The sequence below is a fragment of the Periplaneta americana genome, chromosome 16 (genome assembly GCF_040183065.1).
Source record: "Periplaneta americana isolate PAMFEO1 chromosome 16, P.americana_PAMFEO1_priV1, whole genome shotgun sequence".
NCBI lineage: Eukaryota > Metazoa > Arthropoda > Insecta > Blattodea > Blattidae > Periplaneta > Periplaneta americana.
This window is the reverse complement of record NC_091132.1, coordinates 164,844,797-164,872,480: the sequence shown is the minus strand read 5'-3', so window position 1 is coordinate 164,872,480 and position 27,684 is coordinate 164,844,797. Positions and strand designations below refer to the sequence as shown.

At 35.1% G+C, this 27,684-nt stretch overlaps 2 protein-coding genes and 1 non-coding gene across 6 annotated transcripts in view; 1 reads left to right on the top strand and 2 right to left on the bottom strand.

Moving 5' to 3' along the window:
• Positions 1–27,684, bottom strand: part of LOC138691759 (zinc finger protein 493-like) — a 114,186-nt gene that overhangs the window by 57,423 nt on the left and 29,079 nt on the right. The window lies entirely within an intron of this gene.
• Positions 176–27,200, bottom strand: LOC138691762 (uncharacterized). Its single transcript, XM_069814114.1, has 6 exons — positions 27,105–27,200; positions 24,848–24,985; positions 18,243–18,371; positions 13,882–14,001; positions 11,410–11,492; positions 176–5,382 (listed from the first exon to the last, which is right to left on the bottom strand). Exons 1-6 carry the CDS (start codon positions 27,195–27,197, stop codon positions 4,857–4,859), a joined length of 1,089 nt encoding a protein of 362 aa, XP_069670215.1. The 5' UTR covers positions 27,198–27,200; the 3' UTR covers positions 176–4,856.
• On the top strand, positions 25,689–25,761 carry TRNAT-CGU (transfer RNA threonine (anticodon CGU)). The gene has a single exon. It is a non-coding gene; the product is annotated as a tRNA-Thr (tRNA).

The window sequence follows — 27,684 nt, the reverse complement described above, 5'->3', positions numbered from 1 at the left end:
ACAATATGTTGTATCAAACATGTTTGCAGATTGGTTGGTGCATTCTAGGGCTGCCACTAATACCCAGAGTCATTAATAATCAGTTGCTTTACATTTAAGTAAAATTAATCAACAAACAAAGGAACCAAATGAATAAAATAAGGAAAGCAATTAAATTATATTCACAAATATTTATTACTTTTTTCCCGTCAATTTACTCGATATGAATGGAAATTAGAAACAAAAACAAAAAAGTAAAGAAACCAAAGACAATTATAATCAGACAAATTTTCTTGTAGTTAGATCTATAGGATTTTACATTTCAGCTTTGCTTATTTTCTTAAAATAAAGATTTGAAACAAAAAGCCAACCTAAACAAATAAAATTACAAAGAGAGGAGGAAAGAAATATTACATTCTGAAACTGACATAGAGCTGAAACCAATTTTTTCACCTGTTACACAATTTGTAATAATAGTAGCAAATACAGTACCACTCAATGACGATAGCATTCTAAGGAAAACGGACATTGAGAGACTCACACATAATTACAAAATTCAAGAACACAAACAAGTACAGAAATAATTTACTGTACCCTTATTACTGTAATATTATACAGTCTTTCCATACATACTGTTACAAACATATGGCGTATACGGCACGTTTTGGAGCTAAGAACAGCATTGTGTTATGGTGGCTCATATTCGTCAGATTAAACAGCACGGTGTTACTTTCATTTTCTAATCAACCTTTCTAACTGGGACAAAATCCTTCCCCCCAGGCATAGCTTGACTGATATCCTGTGACACGTAGCAATATGTCACTAGTTTTATAACGGTAAGTAGCAGAGATTTCTGTTTCTCCCTGTGTGGAGTACCCAATACTACTGCTTCTGTTGCTATTATCGAACTGGGGATCAAGGTCACGTACAAATCACGCACGAGTCACTGAACTAAAAAAAGTGAACTGAAGCACTGGTAATTCCGGCTGTCCCAGCTGAATTTAGTTGACGAGAATGGATCAGGATTGGGGTGATCACACGTAGCAAATGCAGTCCGTTGCTTGACCTTGAGCCGCCAATTCGAAATGCACAGATAACAGCCCTTTGGCGGTTTGCAACATATGTTTACTGTATTTAAAGTCTTTCAATTTGCATTATCGTCCGAGACAAAGGCTGCAATGTTGAAATTCGAATTCCATAACATCTATCGGTCGTATTAGAAACATTCTTCTCCATGTTGTCCAAAACTCTTTCCCCGTTATCTTGTTACGACTCTGTATTCTTCTTCCATTCTCAATGTTCTTCTTATATTTTGCACTTCCCTCTGCGAATATTTTTGTGAACAATTTTTTTCTCATTCAATGGATTCCCTCTGTCTCTAATATTTTTTAATGTTTAGTTGAAATCTATAATAAATTAATTGTTCTGCATTTCGGTAACTTCAATGTCATATTCGACACTACTGCAGGGTTACACATCACTGCCACTACAAATGGGCTGTTATTTTGCTGACACACTCTTGCATAGGAGCATAAAATTCGGAACTCAACATCTTATTTCTGCAAACACAACTTAATCTTGCGTCTTTTTTTTTTCTCTAAGAAAACCTAACTTATGACAAATAGAAACCGTAAAAGTTTTACTTCAACTAATTTATATTTTTTTATTATTTTAAGGAGAGCTTATTGTTGAATGAAAAAATATAAGTTACTATATTTTTGTATCTTAGAGTTGAAGAAAATAATTTGTTTCCATATGCATATTGATTCACTTTGTTCCACTCATTAAATAGTACACATAGCACGTTATATTTCGTAGTCTTGTAACACAAAGCCTCATTTCAACCTGGTTTATATTTCGCAGGTCATGAATTAATACAAAGAACTTGATAAATATGTAAAATTAGAGTTATTTTAATAAAATATTTAGATTTACCAACATTATATGACTACAAGTATTTCATGATTCCCAGTAAACCAAGAAATGAAACGACAATGAATATTGATTAGAATGTGACTAACGATATTTAAAGTCGGCATTACGCATTTAGATATAATTTGAGCATAAATTACTAATGGCATGCTCTCATGAGTATAAGCCACTTAACATAAACATAGGTAAACTAAGTTCAAAATTTATGACAAAATATTTAAGAATTCAAATGATGTGGTAATCTGTGCAGATAAATGTAGAATGATACTGAAAGTGATTCTATTTAATTTCTGAGTTAGACGCGATGTATGAAGAAGATATCATGTTAAGCCCTCTTTGCTACAACAAATACGATGAAATTACTTATACGTTGGCAACACAGTGATTAAATTTCATGATCCGTGCATGTTGCTCTTTAAATGCAAATGTCAAATTTTAATGTATTTAACAGCATTTACGTTCTCGGTTTATTGTGATCCAGGCCTGAAAGCTCTCGCCCGTTATTGAGTGCATGAAGTTTTTACCTTACAGTATTAAGAAATACACCCTTCACAGACATCGAATTAGCAAATCTTTTCGTGAGTATGTTTGAAAACATACTTAAAATAGATTTGCAAAATAAACACGTTTCACAGACATCACATTTGAAAGAATTTTCGCTTATAGGCGTTCATGTCTATTTAGGTTGCCCTACCGACAGAAATTCTAAACACAAAAATGAGAGAAATAAGGGTTTTTAATAATATGTTTGAGTTCATGAACACTTAAACTATATCTGCTAGCGAAATTCCTTTGTCAGACATTACCATTAGAAGTCTTCTAGCCAATTTATGCCTTTTTAAACCTCTTAAATGAGGTAATCACTCAATACGATCATCACATTTGAAAGGTTTTTTCGTCTCTATGCCGGCAATCATGAACTTTTAGGGAAGACGACTGAGAGAAATACTTACCACAAACATTACAATTAAAAGGTTTCTGTAAAACACTTGCCACAAACATCACATTTGAAAGGTTTCTCGCCTGTGTGAAGGCGTTTATGATATCTTAGGCCACCAATCTGAGAGAAAGAATTGCCACAAACATCACATTAGTAACGTGTATCGCCTCTGTGCTGACGTAAATGGGATTTTAATTGACTCAATAGCGAGAAAGACATATCACACACACCACAATTGAAAGATTTCTCTCCAGTGTGCAATAATTTACGTCTCTTCAGGCTATCAGATCTCGAGAAACTATTGATACAAACACAACATTTGAAAGGTTTCTCACCAGTGTGGAAAAACTTGTTTCTCTTCAAGCTGTAACATTGCGAGAAACACTTGTCACAAACATCACATTTTAAAGCTTTCTCTCCAGAGTGGACTAATTTGCGTTTCTTCAGGCTATCCGACGTCGAGACTCTTGCCACTAACACCACACTTGAAAGGTTTCTCACCAGTAAGCAATAACTTGAAAATGATTCTGATGAATTTCTGAGTTAAACAGGATGTATGACGAACATGTCATGTTACGCACTTCATGCTATAACACATACGATAAGTGCTTATATGATCACAAGACAGTAATTAAGTTTCATGATCCGTGCAAGTATCTCTTTAATTGCAAACTATGTATTTAACAGTATTTCCGACCTTGTGTCTTTCCGTTCCTGGTTTATTGTGCACAAGTCCTAAAAGCTCTCGCCCAAGATCGAGTTCATGAAGTTCTTAGCTTACAGGATAGAGAAATACACATTTCACAAACATACCATTAACAAATCTTTTCGACAGTATGCTTAAAAACATACTTAAAATAGTCTTGCAAAAGAAACACGTTTCAGAAAAATCACATTTTAAAGAATTTTCACCTATGGGCGTTCATTTCATTTTAGGTAACACTACCGACAGAAATACTACCCACAAAAATTACATAAGGGTTTTTGAGAATATGTCTGAGTTCATGAACACTTAAACTATATGTGCTAGCGAAATTACTCATTACAATTAGAAGTTTTCTAGTCAGTTTGTGGGGTTTTAAACTCCTTCAATACGATGATCACTTAATACGAACATCGCATTTGAAAGATTTTTCTTCTCCATGCCGGCGATCATGAACTTTCAGAGTACGGGACTGTGAGAAATGCTTCCCACAAACATCAAATTTAAAAGGTCTCTCGCCTTTATGCAGGCCTTCATGACTCTTTAGGTTACTAGAACTTGTAAAACAATTACCACAAACATCACATTTGAAAGGTTTCTCGCCAGTGTGAAGGTGTTTATGATATCTTACGCCACCAAACTGAGAGAAAGATTTGCCACAAACATCACATTTGAAAGGTTTCTCGCCGCCTGTATGCACGCGTTCATGACGTTTTATGTCACTAGAACGTGTAAAAAACTTACCACAAACATTGCATTCCAAAGATATTTCGCGCGTGTGATGGCGTTCATGATTTCTCACGGAACTCATATTCGAGAACAACTTCCCACAAACATCACAATTGAAAGTTTTCTCTCCAGTGTGCAATAATTTGTGTCTATTCAGACTGCCCGGATGCCAGAAAGACTTCCCACAAAGGCCGCAGTTCAAAGGGTTCCTTCCAGTGTGCAATAATTTGTGTGTCTTCAGGTTACCAGACTGCGAGAAACACTTGTCACAAACATCACACTTAAAAGGCTTCCAACCAGTGTGCAACACTTTGTGTCTCTTCAGGTTACAAGCGAGCGAGAAACGCTTATCACAAACATCACACTTGAAAGGTTTCTCTCCAGTGTGCAATAATTCGTGTTTCTTCAAGTTACAAGAGCGCGTAAAACACTTGTCACAAACATCACACTTAAAAAGTTTCTCTCCAGTGTGCAATAATTTGTGTTTCTTCAGAATACACGAATATGTGAAACACTTGTCACAAACATCACACTTGAAACGTTTTTCTCCTGTGTGCAATAGTTTGTGTTGCTTCAGGTTAGACGACTGCGAGAAACACTTTTCACAAACATCACACTTGAAAGGTTTCTCGCCAGTATGTAGGCGTTCATTATTTTTCTTAGGTGACTAGAATCTTTAAAAGACTTACCACAACCATCACACTTGAAACGTTTCTCGCCTGTATGTAGGCGTTTGTAACTTCTTAGGTTACCAGAACTTGTAAAATTCTTACCACAAACATCGCATTTGAAAATTTTCTCGTCTGTATGGCAGCGTTCATGGCTTATAAAGCTACTTTTCGTCGGAAAACACTTACCACAAACTTTGCATTTGGAAGGTATCTTGGCTGTGTTCTTCGGGAAATCCCAATTCGACTTTGCCGAATTCGAGGAACATATTTTAGACACTCCAAATTGTAATTGCTTTTCATCTTTACGAGAACGCGCAAGTTTCTCCGAAGAACCTGAATTCTTGGGAATCTCGCACACATTCTCGTTCTCTTCAAGTGCAATACCGTCCAATTCTGACGATACAGTCCTCTCAAAGTTACCTGCAATCCTAAAGGAAATAAACTATCAGTCTATAGAATAGTTGCAATATACATATACTGAATTATTGAATATTCAAATCCAAGCAAGCTTATTTCATGAGGAGGTATATTAGGCCTACCATTAGATATACGTACAGGCACATTCTTGTATAATTAATTTATGAGTAATGTTGGAAGTATCAAAATTGTCTCGGCATATTGGTCTTATCCTCTGCATCAAATTTTATGAGGATTACACCACGTTAGTAAACACTTAGGCCGGGTGCACCGAAACGCGAAGCTTTGCTTTACAACGACAGCTTAACACGGTCTGCTCGCGACAACTGATTTGCTGGCTGTGTGGGTTTGGAAAACTGGCCTAGGCTAGAAAATGGCGTCAATGAAAGTGGACTGTCTATATGAGAAGTTCCATTGTATTTACTTATTATTTCCTAAGGACGCTTGATAAGCCTGAAAATCTATACGATTGAAGGTCTTAAAATAAAATGTACTGGAGAAACGTAATTTTTATGTTTATGACTACTTCACGACTCACAATAAAGAAAAATAATATATTAAATCAATAATGAATGATAGAATAGAGCAGAGAATTAGACTTATTACAAATACACTGTTCAACAGCCATTTTGCGCCAGACATAAAACTAACAAATTCTTACTAATTTAGACCTCCTGAATTAAAAAATAACAAGCAAAGTGTTCCATCAGTTCTTGTTTTCGAAATGCACAACATAATTCATTTTCTATGCATTTTAATGAAAGAAATTACCGTACTTCGTGTGTAACTATTTTGATTTACAAATGTGAAGACCCATTATGTGAAAACAATTTTAGTATAGTAGGGCACCATGTTAGAAGCACTTGTAGAAAGGGAAATAATTCTATTGCCTTTTTACGAGTCTATTTGGAGGGGGTTAAACAGGTTCGTAGTATGAATTCGCTAATTTTATCTTATCTTATTTGAAAAGTGTATTTCTTTCACTGAGCTTTAATTACATTACTGTAGTTTATATTTTGCAACAGATCACCTTGTCAAAACCACTTCTAGAAGCGGAAATTGTTTTATTGTCCTTTTCGGTTCCATTTGGAGGGGAAGAAACAGGTTCGCCGTATGAAATCGCTTCAGTTTATCACGAGATTTCCGTGTTAAAGTATTCTGTGCAAGACGTATATTTCCTTAAAGTGTGCTTTAATGATAATATTCAAAGTACGAATGGTTTATATGTGCGGATTTGAAGGTTGTAGCATTGCTTTTTGGAATGCACTTAGGCTACACAATATTTTGCAGCTTTCTGAGCGAATGGGACAGTCGTGGTAGAGGTAAGCATTATAAAATGAAACGAAAATTACTAGAGCCAGGGAAGAAAAATATTATACATCAACCCCTTGTACCTCAAAGCAATGTAATTTTACGCCCTTTACACATTAAGTTGGCGTTAATAAAGAATTTTGTTAAAGGGATTAAATAAATCTGAAGCATTTAAACATATCCAGGAAAAATTTCCTGCTATTAATAATCCATGGTGCTACAGCCCGTGAAGGGCTGCTGGCTTCACGTCTACATACCGAAACAGAGGTGGACGATCATCCTATCAGAATGGAGATATCGTGTGGTTAGGACGATGATCACCCCAGCCGTTATAGCTGGCTTTCGCAACCAGATTTCGCTACCTATCGTAGCTCCCAAAGTGCATTACGATGCTGGTTGGGCACCGGTCCCATACACTCGCCGAAATTTCATGAGAAAATGTCTTCCCTCTTGAGGACTTGAACCAGCGTACATTCAGTAACATTTCCTGCTATTAATGATTCAAAAATAAAAGAGGGAGATCTCAATGGACCACAAATTAGAGAACTAATGAAGGACAATCACTTCGGATCTTTGTTGGGAGGAAAAGAGAGATCTGTCTGGATTCCATTCAAGGAGGTTGTATTAAATTTTCTGGGTAACTGTAGAAGTGAGAACTATGAAGAACTTGTGAAAAATTTACTGTTGACATATAAAACTATTGGTTGTAAAGTGTCCCTGAAAATTCACTTCCTTCACTCACATCTTAACTTTATCCCGAGAATTGTGGCGATTTCAGTGAAAGCTTTCACCAAGACATTTCAACTATGGGAAAAAGATACCAAGGACAGTGGAGTACCAATATGCTAGCAGACTATTGTTGGACTTTGGCGCGTGATGTACCCGATGCCCTGTGCAAAAGAAAATGCAGATAAAGAAAGCTGTAATCTTCTGAAGAGTGAATATTTAGCCTTATTGTCATTATATAAAGCAATATTTTAAATAGATATAAATTCGAAAATTTCTCAAAAACCGTAACCAACAACTGTTTTTTATTGTCTTATTCGTATTCAGGAGGCTCAAATTATATAAAAACATATATCACATGCCCAGCGCAAAAAAAAATTTAAAATTTCTTACCCAGTGTTATTATTATTAATTATTATTTCCCTGGTGCTTTCATCTCATTTGCAATATTTCACCTATTTTTAGAAACAACATTATTGTCGTGATATTGTTTAAAGATTGTACAGAGCATATCTTTCCTTTACTAAAACAACTAATTTATCCGCATTGAGCTCCATTATGAATAATGTGCACTACACAACAATAGTATTATTTGTAGATAATGAAAGCGTGCAATCATAGCCACTACTAACGCATGCGCAGTACACTGCAGCTATCAGACAGTCTCCTCGCGACGAACTTCAAGCAGTCATTCGATGTTGTCTCTTCGTGTCTCCTTGTGTCTCCTGGCAACCGCCGCGCCGCGTCTGATTCTGTATGCATCACATCATAAGAAATCAATGGGAGACAAGTACCAACAGACAAAATGTCGCGTCGCACCGTGCCGCGTCTGATTCTGTGTGCACCCGGACTTAGTTGACTTTTCCTTTTAATAAACCTCTGTCTAAAGTGTTGCTTACGACATTATACAAGCTGGCAAATAGTATGGTCAAGAGTGGGACTCGGAGCTTCATTACAATTGCTGCCGCTAGGTTTGCCTCGCAGTTCTACAAAATGATGAATAGTTCCATTACTAAGCATTGTGTATGGTGATAATTATTTAATTAATTTTGTATTACTGATCGAGTGCGACGATTATAATCATGTCAAGTATATTACAGTCATATCTGGGATTTATTGATGACTTTTTAAATATCAGTATGAGGATTTTCAATGTAATTTAATGGAATTTTAAATTTTGTTTCCCGAAAGTCTGGATTTCTTCAATTAAAAATTTTCCTTTCGAACTACATTCTTCATCTGGCTCATTTACTCTGGCAAGTTGACTGTTTTCAGTTCCGTGTTTTTCCTTCAGATTTCGTTCTCTCTAATACGTTTTAACTGCTGATAGTGAACTACCAATACCTTCTACTTTCAGATATCAACATTATTATTATTATTATTTTTACTATTACTACTACTACTATTATTATTATTATTATTATTATTATTATTATTAATAATAATAATAATACTATCATTAAACTAGTGTACTTCTTCGTTTTTCTTGCATTAAGACAATCACTATCGTTATTCAATACTTTCGAGAAAAAGAGTTTCATTTAAAATCATTCGTAATGGCGAAATATTCTACGACAATGGTTAATTATTACTGCTGAGTACTGACATATATACGATTTTCATTATTTAAGATACAACACACGCAGCTACGCAATTTTAATCTTGAGCATGCCGAGTTTAGTGTAACATAGTCGCCTCATTTTTTTATTTTAAAGGGTTATTTTACGACTCTGTATGAACATCTCAGGTTATTTAGCATCTGAATGAAATGAAGGTGATAATGCCGGTTAAATGAATCGGGGTCCAGCACCGAAAGGTACATAGTATTTGCTCGTATTGGGTTGAGGGAAAATCCAGAAAAAAACCAAAACTAGGTAACTTGCTCCGACCAGAATTCGAACCCAGGCCACCGGATTTCGGGGCCAGATCCACTGACTGTTACTCCTCAAGTGCGGGCTAGCTCCCTCATCTTCGAAGCCAAATCAAATATTATTATGACATTACGAGTAAAAAATAAATAATTGCAAATATTGGTTGTGATAAGGACAACTCTCACCGTATGCTGTACCGAAGATTTTTCTTTATGTTTTCATTAAATTGACATGTCATGAGTGACGACAGAAAACACCTAAGGCCCACACCTGTGGAGTAACTGTCAGCGCGTCTGGCCAAAACCTGATGGCTGGGGTTCGATTCGCGGTAGTGGCAAGTAACTTGGTTGAGGTTTTTTCCGGGGTTTTCCCTCAACCCAATACGAGCAAATGCTGGGTAACTTTCGGTGCTGGACCCCGGACTCATTTCACCGGCATTATCACACTGATCTCATTCAGACGCTAAATAACCGAAGATGTTGATAAAGCGTCGTAAAATAACTTACTAAAAACACCTAAGGGCACCGAGATGCAGACATTACTAAAACAAAAATGGGGACGGGGAGAGCAAATGCGCATGTCCCTATGTGCGACAAAATTCTAAAAAACTTCCTGAGATATTTGTTTATGTTTTGGAATATCGACAAATGGGGAATCCATTTCTAATGACACATGTTGCAGACCAACTTCTTAATTTAATTTGATTTAATTCTAACTTCAAATTAAAAAAATATTTACACACACTAAGATATTACAGCATTTGCTATTACTAGCCTCCATAGAATAATCTGCAGGCCTATTACATACGTCACCACATAGGTGTGCATGAAAAATCGCACAATTGTAGGTATTACGCACTGTCACTGCAGTTTCCATCATAACACTTCAATGGCAATATTTTTTTTTTTTTAAAGAAAGGGAAAAGTAAGGCTCATTTACAAATTATTAAATTATGAACTCAGGGAAATGGAAGATAATACAGTATCTTAATTCACTGGAACTTAATAATAATAATAATGATAATAATAATAATAATAATAATAATAATAATAATAATAATAATAATAATAATAATAATAATTGAATTATTTATATTGGCAGAGTTAAGGCTATAGGGCCTTCTCTTACAATCTACCAGGTCACAAAATATACAAGCAGTGAAATTTAACAAAAAAGTTAAAGAACAGAATACCAACATAGTTGGTGTGAGTGGCACACTGAAAGGGAAGCAGTGGAAGGGGAAACAGTGACCAAACAGAAAGAAATCAGAACCTGGTGAAACACCACTGTTCCAGAACCACTGTATGTATTATTGTAGTTGTAATTCTGGTGGTGTGAAAGTGAAAGATTGTGTCAGAATGCATGAATGATCGAAGAGATAAATAAATGAATAAATCAGTAAGTGATTAAAGAAATAAATAAACAAGTAAATAAAAGAATACATAAACAAATAATAAACAAACAAATAAATAAATAAATAAACAAATGAATAAATAAATATACAAATTAATTAATTAAAGAATTAACCAATCAATGATTTAATGAATTAATGAATAATTAAATAGATAAATAAACTAATAAACAAACAAATAAAAAAGAAGAAATAATTAAAAGAATAAATAAAATAAGCAAATTAATGTTACACAGTGACTTTGTAAATGTAATGAACTATTGGCAGAAAAACTCTTGCAATGAACTCGAAATGTTAGTTTATAATTTCCTAGGGAAATATGAAGACTTCAATTATAAAGAAACTGTAGAAATGATGTTGGAGAGTTTCAAGTCCTGGACTGCAATACAGTGTAAAGGCACCCTTCTAGCATGTCCATCTACATTACTTTCCTGAAAATCTAGGCACATTTAGTAAAGAACATTAAGAAAGGATTGAACAGTACATTATGGAAACCAGTATCAAGAGACGTGGATTGTGGTTGTGATGACAGATTATTGCTGGTTGATTCAGATGGATAGTTCCTCTGAATATGAGACAGAAACAAAAGAATTATATTGAAAAATATTTAAAAAAGAGGAAGAAGGACAGTTCTTCTGAAGGTGTTTTTAGACAGTTCAAGGAAGCGGAAACTTGAAACACAATGAACTCCTGTGTGAAGACTCACACACCACACTCACCTTTCGGCGAAAATCCCATTGTCCTCTGCCATTACCTCCACGCTTGGCTCCTCATTCACTGTGTGCAGGTCAGTCTGCTCTTCCTAAAAATACAAAACAAAAAGGTGGCACAATTCACATTAACAAAAGCGCGTCGATTTTAGATGCCACAGAACTCCATTTAAAGAGTACTGGGCCTAGTAGAATTTTAGCTAACACAAGACAATTGTTGGAGCAGATTTTTCATAGTGTAGTTCTTTTGCTTATAGCACAGCATTTTTCAACCTTTTACAACATGTGGCACAGTAGAAGTGTAATTCAAAATTCTGCAATACACTCATATAATCTAAAGCTGTTGTTTCCAAGCAGGAGGAGAAATTTGAGGGGTTAGGAGGGAATGAGTACTATAAAATACAAATAAATGAGATAAATGTATATGCATGAAGATATTAAATAAAATATTATCAATTTAATATAAATTATTTTTGAGTGATCATACCGAGGAATGATAATTAGAAGAATGGAGAAAAGGCGCATGTTGAAAGGAAGGTTGAGAAGAGAACCAAATACATATTATTAAAAGAAATTTTAAACAATTTTTGTATTTTTATTTGAAGTTATGATAGAAATGTTAAATTTAATGACAGAAAATTATTCCACAGCAATATTACTCTGATATTTAAGCATGTTTTCTTAATTTCTTACTGAGGAAATATGAAAACATAAAATATCTTTACATGTTTGCCAAGGTATTTAATGCACGAAACATTTTCTTTCATAAGTCCAAGTAAAATACGATACTTTTAAGATGGGCACAATATTCTAATTTTACTGATCTGGCTACCATAGCTGCGCGTCAGTCATTTCTTTCTCTGCTCCTCGCACACCTACACTGTGTTTACAGAAGGCTGACTTGGTATTCTGCCGCACATCAGCAGATCATTCGTGGCAAACTGGTGGAAAGTGGCTGTTATAGAATAAGTATTTAACTACTGTATTATAGTAGAAATCATCTACGAACAAGTAATTCAATTACTGGTCACAAAATTGGTGAATTTTGTAAGTTGTTTATTTTATGACACTTTATCAACGGCAATGTTTATGTAGAGTGTGAGTGAAATGAAGATGATGTCAGTGAAATGAGTCCAAGGTCCAGTGGCGAAAGTGAACCATCATTTGTTCTCAATGAGTTCAGGGATAATCTCAAAAAACACTTCAATCAGGTATCTTGTCCCGGTTCGGCAGTTTGACGACCAGACATGCTAATTGTAACGTCACAGCTGTGGACGAAATTCGTACAATCCACCTTTTTGTGACAATGTCTAACACTATATCACTGTATGACCATAAATTTTACATTACCAGGTATATAATGATCAGGTTCAGCTTGCATTTGAACCTCCGGGTTCCTTAAAAGCCAGTAAGTAAGTAAGTAAGTACCTCTGTGTGCTCATAATATCAGCAGTTAAAAAACATATTCTACTGATAATTAAAGGTTGCGCACATGTTGATAACAATGTTAATACTGACTAATAATTCCAGTTTAGCTCTATAATTTCTATCAGCCAAAAACATTAACTATACAATACTGTAATACTAAAACTAGAGCTCCTTTGCTATTACCTTAACGATCATTATATGGTAGAGAAAAAGTTGGTTACAAAATTCACTCAATCATTTCGTGAACTTGACAAGTTTCCCGAGAATTTTAACTAAGTTGGACTCTACTAATGAAATATACAAGGAAATTCAAATTCATTATCTTTATTTATAATAATTTTGAAATTGGGACATTGAAGTTTCAAATTTTACATTTCTCTGTTTGCATTAAAATGAAATGAACTTCACCAACATAATAGCAGTAACTAAATGGACAATAGTAACATGCATACTGAACCTGCATGTATGTATCAGAAAATGTTTCAATATTTAGAACCTATTCTGGAATCCACTCAAAATCGGCTACATAATTTAATGTAAAATTACAAAATATCTTTTCTCTATGAGTAAGATAATGTTCTAGAAAGGATATATTGCAAATACGTAAATACTTAAAAAAAAATGCATAAAAAGCAAATGAAGAGAGGTGATAATGTTTGTACCATACATCTAAAACAAAATCAATTATTTGGAAACGGTAAATATATTGAGAATTTGAGACAAAGGCACAAAGAAGACAAAAAGGAGTCGTGTCCTTAAGAACAACATTTTTTGAAAAGCCTTGTGGGAATGAGTAGCTTGGCAACAATTTAGAGTAAGCATAACAAGCAATTTCATTTTCTTACTTAAAAAATAATATGAGATAACAGTTCAACATTAGTTTTCTCCAATCCGACTTAACTTGTAATATTAGTATATAGTGATAAGTGTTTTTTTTCTATCATAGAGTGAAAGGCACTGCAAGTCCTGTTGTAAAGACATAAGATCTGCGAAAATCAGAACAGAAAATATACACTGGAAGAACACACAGTGCATTCCTTGTGCTCCACTCACCTCAGGTTCACGTTTCACCACAGGGAATGATATTGGCACTGGACGTCCTTCAAGTTTTATCTCAGAAGTGAGATCAGGGCTCTGCTTCACAGTCACATTCTGATCCAAAAATTTCCGATTCTGCGGGACAAAGACAGTCTTAAATGAGCAATTTATGACACGGTCTAGAAGGCGAATTCTAATGTTCACACTGTGTTCTACATTTCCGCATGCCAGGGCTTGACATTATGATGATGGTGTGCATTCATATGCAGATGGAAATTTGTCGTGCAAAAATATTTTTAGACACGTTGTGAACGTCTGTAATAATACAAAAAATTAATCGTACTTTTTTTTTTGCATATTTCGGCCATTACTACATATAATACACTATTGTTCATATGTTGTAGCATATTTTCAAGATTGTATTTGATTAAATCTAAAATGAGAGTAGTATTTTTTTAAGGCAATAAGACTATGGACTGTTCTTTCGTCAGCACAACAATTTTTGTTGACTATTGAACGGCTAGAAATTACTTATATATGAAGGAAAACTATGGGAAAACCAACATTGCCTGCTTTTGTTCCATTGAACACCAGCTGCACATTCCTACCTACCAGACTCTAACACTCCTTACCTCCTTTTTTTCACTTCTTCTGATGCCACCGATATAGCTCAGTCGGTTAAGGCACTTGCCTACCGATTCCCGCTTCGGCTGATTACCTGATTGGGTTTTTTTTCTGAGATTTTCCCCAATCATAAGGCAAATGTCAGGTAATTTATGTCGAATCCTAGACCTCATCTCGCCAAACATCATCTTGCCGTCACCAATCCCAACGACGCTAAATAACATCGTAGTTGATACAGCGTCGTTAAATGACCCAGTTAAAAATGACTTCTGAATTGGCGCAATAGTAGTATTTTGTTTCGTACTGGCAACTACTCTAAGCATTATACCGTTGAACTATCACATACTTCGACAACAAGCTTTGGCAATATTATAGCTTTTTTAATTTTTCGTACAGAATAATCTCTGTAATGTTTACAATTAATAATTGAGGAGAAAACTTCGCTCAGGCGCCGGGGATCGAACTCCGGTCCTTGGTTCTACGTACCAAGCGCTCTGACCACTGAGCTATGCCGAATTCAATCCACAGCACCGGATCGAACCTTCCTCCTTCAGTGTTTCCCTTTGTGGCTTGACTCCAAGTTAAGCAATATACTTTCGACATGTATGAGTGGGGAACATTCTGGGATCTGGAAATTGTCAAATTCGTGTACTTGGAAGTTTCTGGAACTGAACTGAATTCAAGTTTTCCTGAACTTGTCTTGCAAATTCTTCTGGACTGTCCTTTTTGTTGTTGACAAGGAAAATAATTGTTTTTTGATGATCCTATCAGTCTTTGGAAGAGTACACGTTGGTTTAATAAATTGAAAAGTTCTTGTAAAACATCACAAATAAATGCTATATCAAGGAGAAGTTCCTGTAATGTTAGCTCTTTGAACAATCCTGTGATCTTTAACTTTTCTTGTCCCTTTTCTCCCTTTACTATTGTTCAAAATGCTTTGCTATATCACTGTAAGAGTTTTTTATTTAGCGTCGATGAATTGGTGACAGTGAGGTGGTATTTGGCGAGATGAGGCCGAGGATTCGCCATAGATTACCTGGCATTTACCTTACGGTTGGGGAAAACCTCGAAAAAAAACCCAACCAGGTAATCAGCCCAAGCGGGGATCGAACCCCGCGTCCAAACGTAACTTCAGACCAGCAGACAAGTGCCTTAACCGACTGAGACACACCGGTGGCTTTGTAAAAGTTCCATTCAGACAAAGTAGTTCTATAGCTACTTCAAATGTAGGGAATATAAAGTACTTTGCCAATATTTTTAAACTGCACTCTCAGTTATGTTTTTGGTGATAGGCTATAAATAACATATAATGAAATTTGTCCACGTACGCCTGAAAGTGAAAGATGAAATTTTGGTACCAGACTGTCATTAATTGCAAGCTCAAGGCATGGTTAAGGCAGTGCCATAAAATAATGTATGGAAATTGTTCCTTTAACAAAGTACTCACTACACATTTCCCTCCAAGACTTAAACCCGCTCCATCACTAACAAACCACACTAATGGCTTGAAGAAATCCTTCATCTAAACCGTAAAAATCTAAGATTTTTAATAAAGCTTCCTCTATTGTCGTAGCTTTTTGATTTTATAGTCAGATAATTCCATAAAAATAGTAATGGCATCTCCATCTATGAGAGTTCTTATATATGTGAACAAAGTTGTGCATTTGTGAACTAAAATTTACAGATTTTTACACTCTTTCCCAGTATTTGAAAGAAGTGTTCAGTCTATGCGCAATGCTTTTGCCCAAGGATGATGCGAAGAACTCGATTGAGCATTTGCACTGCTTGTAGAAGAATGATCAACTTCATGTTTGAAGGGACATGTGCACTGCAGTTCGGGGGGACCAAATTCACTGCGTTGAAACCACGAAGGATTTTAAATATCTTGGCTCAGTAATGGCCAATGATAAAAAGGAATGGACAGATATACAAACACGCATGACGAAGGGATATCAAACATACTTTGCATTATTGGCTATCCTGAAATCAAGATTTGTACATAAGAAAACTAAATTTCGAATCTATAAAACAATGATTAGAACGGTACTCTGTTATAGATGTGAAACTTGGGTAATGAGTAATTAGATAGAATCAGCCTTAGGTGCATTCGAAAGAAAGATATTGAGGCGGATAGTTGGACCAGTTAATGAAAATGGACAATGGAGGATAAGGTATAACCAGGAAGGAATGGAACAATATCGAGATATGGAGGTAGTGACACACATCAAACTCCGAAGATTGGAATGGGCTGGGCATATCAACAGAATGGAGAACCAGAGGATACCTAGGAAAATAATGGAGGGAAAGATATATGGTAAAAGACCGACAGGCAGACCGAAGGATAGATGGGCCGATGCAGTGAGAGAGGATGCTAGACAAGTTTTGGGAGTATTGGCGTGGAAGAGAACACCACTGGACAGATCTGATTGGAAGAGGAGAATAGAGGAGGTCAAGGCCATAGCAGAAGAAGACGAAATTCACTGAGTACGGCCCTGGATTTAGTAATTTCTCCTCGGATAACTTCGCATTTTCACTATTAATTATTAATATGGTTTAATGACCTTCGTAGTGGTTGAATTTTTGACAATGCATCTTTGCTGCTTTTTCATTATGACATGAGAACTTACTGCAGTCGAGTATTTCACTCTGTTATCAAAATTAATAGAAAAATTGAACTCCAGGAAAGATGAGACATTTACTCCACCATCAATTATGTTACTTTCACAAGTATAGAACATGTGTTCTTATTCCACAACAGAATTCGTTCTCTCTTGTGAATTTTATGAAATCTTGTGCCTGGGTTACTCATTCACAGGATAAAATATCTACGAAATGTTCCTGAGATCTCCTGAAAGAGAAGAATTTGAAGAAACAGTCCATTATTTTCCTTCATATGTAGATGGACTTAACTTGGTTCAAAATAATGTATTTGATGGAATTTCTTACTTGACGAAATATGCTAATTCAGAGAAAATAGCGAAATGAAAAGAAGAAAATGGTACTCCTTGCTGAAAATGAAATATATTTTAATTTTTTTCTGTGAGAAAATAATTCCGTGAACTCTAGAAGTGAACTAGCCATGTGTTTTCCTGGTATTAATGCTTCGTTGTCTCCAGTGATTATTTTTTCTTCAATAAACATGTTGTGGACTTCCAAAAAATCCACAATGAGTTAGAAAATGTTCGAGCCATAATTGCTATCTTAACCGACTTCAACATGACCTGTCAGAAATTCAGTGCAAAATTGCAATCCAGAGAACATTTGCTGAAAAAAATTCACTTTCCTGAAAAATACAGTTCTGTCAGCAGTAGGTAAAGTTGCAAAATATCTTTTCTATACTGGCAGAAGAATGTCCTATGAAAGACATATTCCAGACATGTAAATACTTAAAAACAATGGGTGGAAAGACAAATAAATATATGTAATAATATTTCTGTATACATCTAAAGCAAAAACAATTATTTTAAAACCGTAAAAATATCGAGAATTATAGAGAAAGACACAGAGAAAACAAAAAGAATTAATGTCAAGTACAACACATTATCAAATTAATAATACATCATGGGAATGTGTAGCTATGGCAACCATTAAGAGTGAGTATAACGAGTAATCTCGTTTTCAAATTAAAAAAAAGAGAGATAACAGACTGAAAGGCACTACAAATACTGTTGTAAAGACGCAGTATCCGTTACAATCAAAATACAAGGTAAACACTTCCAGAACACACACTGCACTCTTTGTGCTGAACTCACCTCAGGCTCACGTTTCAACACAGGGAATGAAATTGGTGCCGGATTTCCCTCAAATTTTATCTCAGATGTGAGATCTTGGTTGTGGTCCTCCTTTATATCAGCCACAAGCTGATACAAAACATTCCGTTCCTGCAGTACAAAGAGACGTCTTAAATGAGCAATTTATTACAGGATGTTGGAAGAAGACTTCTAACGTTACAAGTTATTCTCAGTATGTCCGTATGCCACACCCTGATCTCAACCCACAGCAGAGGTCTGCATCGGACGTTTTCGCTCGAGCGCCAAGTAGTTCATAGCATAATCCGATAGGAAGCGCACATGCATGATGGGTAAAATTGTCGCGAGCGATTAATCCTCGGACGGTTTAAGCCGAACGTTAGACATTCTTTCTTGTTACAGTGATGAATGTGTAGGAACATCATACATGTTTATCATTTCAAAACTTTGCAGTGTTTAAGTAACCTCTCCATAGTACAACTACAAAACTTGCTTTAAAATGTAATATAAATGTGGTAGGTAAATGTTTGTTTTTTCCAACAGGAGTGATTTTGTTTTTGCCACATCTGATACAGTTAATTATGATACTTAATCACTTATTTAAAGTTTGTGTGACTGCAACCCATGTATATTTTTGTGTGGCTTGACTTTGTTTATACTGTTTTTTTTTCTCTCTCTCTCTCTCTTTATTTTTTGTGTGGCTTTATTTTGTGTATAGTGTTTTTTTCTGTTTTTTTTTTTCCATATTATTGTATTTGTATTACTGATGTTGTGGAAGAGAAGGCCTGATGTCCTTAACTACACCAGAATAAATAAATAAATAGATGTTATTGGATGAAAATGTAATTATTTTAAACTGAGAACACAATCACGATAATGCAAGAACCGTATCAAGTTTTCTAGTAATAATAATAATAACAATAATAATAATAATAATAATAATAATAATAATAATAATAATAATCTCTAATAATCAGTGTATCAATCTTCGCGTCTGTAAGAGTTTTGCAGTATGATTATTCGTTGTATTATATTTTCTGTGACATTATCTATGTACCTGTACTAATATTGTTATTAATCTACTGCTATATCAATAATATTTTGTAAAACGTTTCTACATCGTCGCAGTATATAGGCGGTACACTATGTATGAAAATATCATATTATACATGTGGTAAATCAAATATTGAATAATTATTAATTAGCAATAATAACTGTATATCGAAGTTTTTCAAACTATTTAATCATAACTTCATGTTACTGTTGTGGTACGTTCCATTAAGCATTTGTCATAAATGCAGAAAATAAAGCCTTATTTTTACCGTGTAAGCAAAACATATGTGAATCTTATCTGTCGCCTTCCATACAAGATAAAACATGTCGGTGAGATGACCTTGTACTGTGCTTCTATTTATTACAGGCCACGACCGATCTTATCTCACTTGAGGGTGCGACATTCGACCGAGTTCAAGCGAGCGATTTAACTCCAATGCAGCACTCTGATCCACAGCATATGCTTTACATTATGATGAATAAAGCCCTGATTCATATGCAAGTGCATATTTTCATGCAAAAACATTTGTTATACCGGTACATGTTATTAATGTCTGTGATCATGAATACGAAAAGTTAACTGTTATGTTAGGAGGTGAAACCATTCCGGAAGTTAACGAATGTAAATACCTATTAATAACATTTAGCAGCGATCTCGGCTGGGGGAACACGTTACTGACACAGTGGGAAAAGCATGGAGAGTGTTACACTTTGTGCTGAGGGTAATAAGAGATTGCATATAAATCACTAGTACGTCCAGTAATGGAATATGGTGCTGCATGTTGGGATGCTTAGAATTAGATCATAGATATATTTTTTTTAACGGTCAGAGGGCATTTTCCTAAAGATTGCTGTTTTGCAGGTTTCTTTTTTCTGTCTCTTTTTCCTAAATTAACACAAACACAACACCCATGTCTGAGGCGGGACTCGAACCCACAACCCTTCGGACCAAGCCGCAGAGTCATTGCGTGTCTCTACGGCTTGCGCCACCCAGGTCGGCAGGTTAAGACACTGGAAAAGATTAAGAAATGGGATCTCAAGCGTTGTCGTAATAATTCACCATTAAAATGGGGCACACGGACCAGAGAACGCGAATTCGATTATGCGCAATGTTCAAAACATAGAGAGGTGAGCCTGCCTGAAGAGAAATAAAAAATACATTGCAGCTGCCAAATTACTCTTCAAGGAACGACCACTCATATAAATTGAGGGAAAGGAGAAAGAGGACGGACATTGAAATGTTTTCTTTCCTCAACCGTACTATCAGGGACTAGAATGCTTTATCTGCAGACTTAGTAAAGGCTTTACCAATAACCAAAAATGTATTTAAATATAGGGTTAAGGACTTTACTAATAGACGGTAGTATATTATACACACTATTTAAAGGGTGTAATTGATATTTGTTATTGAAGTGTTGTATCAGTGAAGAAGTGTGTTCTGTCAGTGAAGTGTGTTGTGTAAGTGAAGTGTGTTTCTGTCAGTGAAACTTTATAGTTTATAGTGGCAGTGCAAAGTATTTGAACAGTGAAATGTTTTTGAAGTGTTAGTGACATCAGGATAGAATCAGTGAAATGTGTCGAGTTCCAGTGCAGTGAGTGAGTTGACAGCGAAATGAGTGTAATGTGGAAAGGTACTTGTGCAGATATGAACATATCATACTCGTGGGTTTTAGTTCGAACTTAGGGTTAAATTACAAATTAAACTTACTTCAAATGTTATTTTAAGTGATTGTGCTTCATTTAATTTAGGAAGCTGCCTGTTATTATTATTATTATTATTATTATTATTATTATTATTATTATTATTATTATTATTATTATTATTGTTATTACTAATTTATATTTAATTGCATTTTTTATGAATTGTGTTTATTGTTGTCATTATTAAGTGTAATTAGTTATCAATTCCACCGGATATATACTCATTTGCAGTGTGAATAAATACATACATACATACATACATACTACATACATATGTTTTGCATATTTCGGCCATTTCTGTATATATTATACCGTAAACTGCAGGAATACTGAAAAAACGAGGGTAACCACATAAACACGGCTGCTTTCCTATTTTGTGTTGGAACTCCCGATATTCTGTGTAGAAAGAACACAGCTTTGTTGCATTTAGTTGGTGGCACAAGTAGGCAGTACTTGTGTTACCTCCAAGTGAACACACCATCAGGTAGTGGGTGTTATAGAGAGAACAGTTTACCTCATTCTGATAAAAGAAATCACTTAAGCAGGAGGTAAGATATTTTGCACTGAATTTAAAGTTTATTTAATTCATTCAAACAATACATTGCCGTTTCTGTATTATTTTCAATATTTAAGCAGCTTTGTTTTAATTTCACGTACATGATTTAATACCGAACAATGCCAGAAATTGAGAAGGAAAGAGTTCCGCAAAGAGGAAGAGATGTGACCCAAAAGCCATGAAAAAGGCAGTTTCAGATGTTAAAAGACTTAAACTAACGTACACACAAGCTGGAGCAAAAGTATGGTGTGCAGAAATCTACGCTACATGCAACTGTGATTAGAAAATGGGAAACTCAGAACGTTGGGTGATCAACAGTATTAAGTGAAGATGAAGAGAAGCAGCTGATTGAAGGAATTGTAACTTATGACGAATGGAGGTATCCACGCCAGCAATATGATATTAGGTTGGTGGTTAAAGGATTTTCAGGTAAGCAGAATAGACAGGAAAAAAGATTCACGAACAATAAGCCAAGGCGTGGATACGTGACATCTCTTCTAAAAAGACACCCCGAAGTTAGTGTCCATACATCCAAAAATATAAAGGCTGTTAGGGCAGAAATATCTGAAGAAGTAATAAATAAATACTTTGATGAATTAGGTATCATATTATGCGAAGACGTGGATACGTTACATCTTTTCTAAAAAGACACTCTGATGTTAGTGCCCATACATCCAAAAATATAAAGGCTGTTAGGACAGAAATATCTGAAGAAGTAATAAATAAATACTTTGATCAATTAGGTATCATATTATGCGAAGACGTGGATACGTTACATCTCTTCTAAAAAGACACTCCGATGTTAGTGTCCATACATCCAAAAATATAAAGGCAGTTAGGACAGAAATATCTGAAGAAGTAATAAATAAATACTTTGATCAAATAGATATCACACTTCAAGATGTTTTCCACAGAATCTGATCAAGTCCTCGAAAAAGACTGGATCATCAAATTAATGAAATTGTGACTTCAGTGGAAAAAGTAATTTCGAACCTCTCATTTGTATCAATAAATGCTTGCATTCAATGGCTGAATAAATTTGTATCCTTGATTAATCAAATGGTTCTAGTCGTAAATACAGGCATAACGAAAGGTGTCCTTGAAATTATTTTCCATCATCCATTACAGATTTGTTGGTTGCACCCTTATTCGAGGGAGGTCTTCAATTATGATGAAACCGGCTTCAGTGATGATCCTGGCAAAGCTAGTGTAATAGTTAAAAGGGGCTGTAAGCATCCATATAGGATATTAGACACGTCAAAATCAAGTACTACTGCTACGATGGCTGTCACAGGTGACGAAAAAATCTTACCATCATGTGTTGTATACAAAGCAAAGAATGTGTATTCCACCTGGATTGAGAATGATCCACGAGGACCTTGTTACAACCGTAGTGTATCAGGGTGGTTTGATATGAAACTATTTGAAGAATGGTTCATCTCCATATGTGTCCTTTACCTGAGAAAATTACAGGACCAAAGGTGCTTTTACGTGTCAAATTGTGTAGCCACTTATCTGTAAATATAATACGGCTGTGCCAGCAAAATAACATTAGATACATGATTCTTCCTCTAAATTCAACACGTATACTTCAGCCATTAGACGTAACTTTTTTTCAGACCAATAAAGAGAGACTGGTGTACATCGTCTCTGAATGGAAGAAATTGTAAAGGGGAGATCTGCCAAAAGCAGAATTTCCTAATCTTCCTGAGAAGATTTCTGGAAATACAATTATTAAGAACATATGTTCAGTGTTCAAGGCTTGTGACCTCTTGGAAAGACAACGAGTTTTAAAGAAGTACCAACTGCAGCAAAGAAAGCAAATGACCAATCAGAGAAGTCATGGACGGAATTCCTGGTTGAAAACCATCTCAATAAGTTAAGAAAGAAAAGAAGCCACCCTCAAAACGCAGAAGAGGGAAAAGAGTGAATATTCTTCCAGGAGAGTCAGTCTGTTTGGAAGATTTTGGAAACAAAACTTGTACGAGAAAGATATTTTTCTGTATAGAAAATAAATATTTTGGTAATTCTTCATTTGTCATTAAGATATGCATTGTTTATATTAAATTGCAAATGAATACAAATCATATGCTTCAATCCTTCAAATTTTGTTTTATTTACCTTATAACGTTTATTTACATCCTTGCTCAAACGAAGAGGCTATCTAATAATTAATTGATGAATGCGCATTCTGTATTACAACATTATCCTATCTTTGACAGTGAAATAATTGGGTTTGTTCGGTATTAATGCCTAACAGCCTGTTGAGAATTAAAATAATGAGACAAACAATTTTGATATTAAACATAGTTGACTAAACCCATGGTGTGGAGTGATAGAAGGCACCGTAAGCATTTTAAAATATTTTTTGTACTTTTTCCAAAGGGGAAATAATATTTTATTGATTTATAGGTTATTTCTGTTTGGTATTACCGCTGTTTAACATACTATTGTGTATATATTGTAGCATATTTTCAAGATCGTCTTGCATTAACCCTAAAATTTGCATAGTTTTATACAAAATAAAAGCAATAAGAGTGTGGGCTCTTCTGATGTCAGCACGTAATATTTTTTAATTCACTGTATTCGATGGCTAGAAATTCCTTGTGTATGTAGGAAAGCTGTGGAAAGAACCAATGCCTGCTTCTGTTCAGTTGAACTACTGCACAAAAAGAAACATTCCCAAGCATCTCAACCTACTTATCACCCCTACCCTCCTTTTCTATGTTTCATTTATTGTGAGATGGCGCACTTGCAGCATTTTGCTAAATTTGAAACCTATTCTGGAATCCATTCTAAAACAGCTACATTATTTATCGTAACGTTACAAAATATCCTTGCTCTATTGGTAAGACAGAGTTATACAAAGGATATATTGTAAATACGTACATAAATACTTAAAACAAGGGGTGAATAAGAAATAGACAGGTGATAATGTTTGTACATACATCTAAAAGAAAATCAATTATTTAGAAACGGTAAAAAGTATTACGAGTTTTAGAAACAGACACAGAGGAGGCAAAAAGTCGTGGGAATGTGTAGCTTGGCGACCATTAAGAGTAAGCATAACAAGTAATTCTGTTTTGATATTTAAAACATAAAACGAGCCAACAGTTCAACATTAGTTCTTTGCAACATGACGTAATTTGTAACAAGACGAAGTGATAAGTGTTTCTTGTCTCCATTATAGAGTAAAAGGCACTGCAAGTATTGTTGTAAAGGGACAGTGTCCATAACAATCAAATAAAAGATCAACACTGGAAGAAGAACACACAGAGCATTCTTGTGCTCCACTCACCTCTGGTTCACGTTTCATCATAGAGAACGAAACTGGGTTCGGTTCTCTCTCTTCTTTTATGTCAGATAGGAGCTCAGGGCTCTGGTTCACATATTCCTCTTTTATAGCAGTCACATGCTGATCCAAGGAATTCCGATCCTGCAGTACAAAGAGACGTATTAAATGAGAAATTTCTTACAGGATGTTAGAAGGCGACTTCTAAAGTTACAAGCTGCTCTCTACATTAAAATTTTAAGGAGAAAAATTCGCCCCGCCGCCGGGGATCAAATCCGGGTCCTTGACATCAACCCCTTTGATTTGATTACCCCCTTGAATTGATTACCTTGTTGGGTTTTTCCGAGGTTTTCCCCAACCAAAAGGCAAATGCCGTGTAATAATTTGGCGAATCCTCGGATCTCACCTCATCTCACTACATCTCACCAAAATATTTTTAAAAATTGCACAAAACTGTAAAAATTGTAGAAAAATACTAAATTGTAAAACTGTAAAAATTTGTAAAAATTGTAATTGTAATATTGTAAAATTTTGACTTGTTCCACATCTTAAAGCTTCATTGCTCATGTAAGATCTATGGAATAAAATAAATGAATGAATGAATTAAAATATTAATTGTCAATATTACAGATATAATCTATAATATTCTCATAGCTGCAGTACATATATTTGTACAGATTACTGTGCACGTAACTGTGGAATCCCGGCCAAAAAAATCACTCAGCTGAGTGCGGTCCTAGTATAATGGCAGTTGACATTGCACATATACGTCAATATATATGCCTAACTTCGAGTCAGGCCACAAAGTGAAACATTGAAAGAGGAGGGTTCGGTCCTGTGGATTGAATTCGGCGTAGCTCAGTGGTCAGAGCGCTTGGTACGTAGACCCAAGGACCCGGGTTCGATCCCCGGCGCCGGAGCGAATTTTTCTCCTTAAAACATTCATTGTCAATATTACAGATATTATTCTGTAGGACAAATCAATACATCTATAATATGCTCTCTATATGCCTGCATGCTACAGCTTGATTATGCCAGCAACATCATGATGAATAGGAGCATGATTCATATGCAATGTTAATTTTTCATGCAAAACATTTATTTGATTTGTTATGAACGTCTGTGATATGCACATTTAGGTCACTGCTGTATATATTATTGTCCATATACTATAACATATTTTCAAGACTGTGATGAATTAAACCCAAAATTTGAGTAGTTACTTCAAAAAACAATGACAATGACAATGATACCAACAAGGCACAACTTTTGAGGCAACTATGCCAGGTGATAATACGGTATGGTGGCCAGTTCCTTTCCCCCTTTCACTTCAGTATATCTCGTTATTTTCGTAAAGTTTAACAAACAATGAAGACATATGGCCCCAATGCCTTTACGACATGGCCGACGTAAAGACAACATAACAATTACGTGAACAAAATTATGATGAAAACAATAATTACACACAATTGCAAGATATCCTATTTTAAAAAGGGCACATCCGCACTTATTTACAATATCATCTACACCGAAATGACGACTCACGGTAAGAATACAATGTAGGCCTATTTGATTTAAGGGGAGAGGATGGTATTTTTTGGTGAAAAATGAGTAAATTTTGAAAAAAAAAAAATTTTTTAATAATGTGTGATATATGTGGAATGCATAGCATAACATTTTGAGGGCATTTGTGACCTAATCGCCATTTTTAAACTTCCTGTGGTGCACAGGTGCTTTAGAAAGCGAAAATCGTTTAATTTTTAACGGACTTTTTGTATATGCATTTCTAGATTCCCCCATACGTGCTACATGCCCTGCCGATCTCAAATGTCTGCATTTAATAGTTCTAATTATGTCAGGTGAAGAATGCAATGTGTGCAGTTCTGTGTTGTGTAACTTTCTCCATTCTCCTGTAACTTCATTCCTCTTAGCCCCAAATATTTTCCTAAGCATCTTATTCTCAAACACCCTTAATTTCTGTTCCTCTCTCAAGGTGAGAGCCCAATTTCACAATATAATAATAATAATAATAATAATAATAATAATAATAATAATAATAATAACAGCTAAACAAGAAAAAGAACAGCAGAGACAATCGCGGTAACAGTAATAAAGCGATAATACTGTGGAGCTACACGTGTCCCTGAATTTCAGGTAAAAATCTAGAAACCTTAAATTAGAATGGCAGTATAAATTTATAAATGCGCATAGTAATTAGTAAACAGGAATGAGGGAGTAGACATGGAGATAAAAATGGTCTTACATCTGGTGATGGTTGACTCTCTTCTTTAACAGCGTCATCACATGACTGAACTGTCAAAGGGACGACCTCGGGTTCCATCTTGATAGCATCCATTACAACTGAAAGCACAGTGTCAGAAAATTACCTGTTTGCTGTTTATGAGCTGTTATACTTTTATACTCACAACTGGATTTGCATGAAAATGGGAGATTTTAGTGTTAATACTCGCATATATGTTACATAGAGGAGAAGGTAGAAATATGGGCTACCATTTTCTTTTCCTCATAATAATGGAAAATGGTGTGGCATATTGCTTGGATATCTTTATTGACATACAAAATAATTATTCATATACAATTTTTCAAGTCTTAAAGGTCAATAGTTGCAATAGATATTTGCATATAATTACTTTTTGAAAGAAATACGAAGTGGTCCTTTATAGGTAGTGGGGTCCAAATATCTGCTACCACAAAAATTTGAAAATAACATTGGAAAAACAACAAAGAAACATAAGTAGGAAACCTGTGTCACATCAATGGCTGTATTCTGTAAGAAAAACACAAATCACGATAGTGAAAATACGGGATGTGTTAACGTGCTG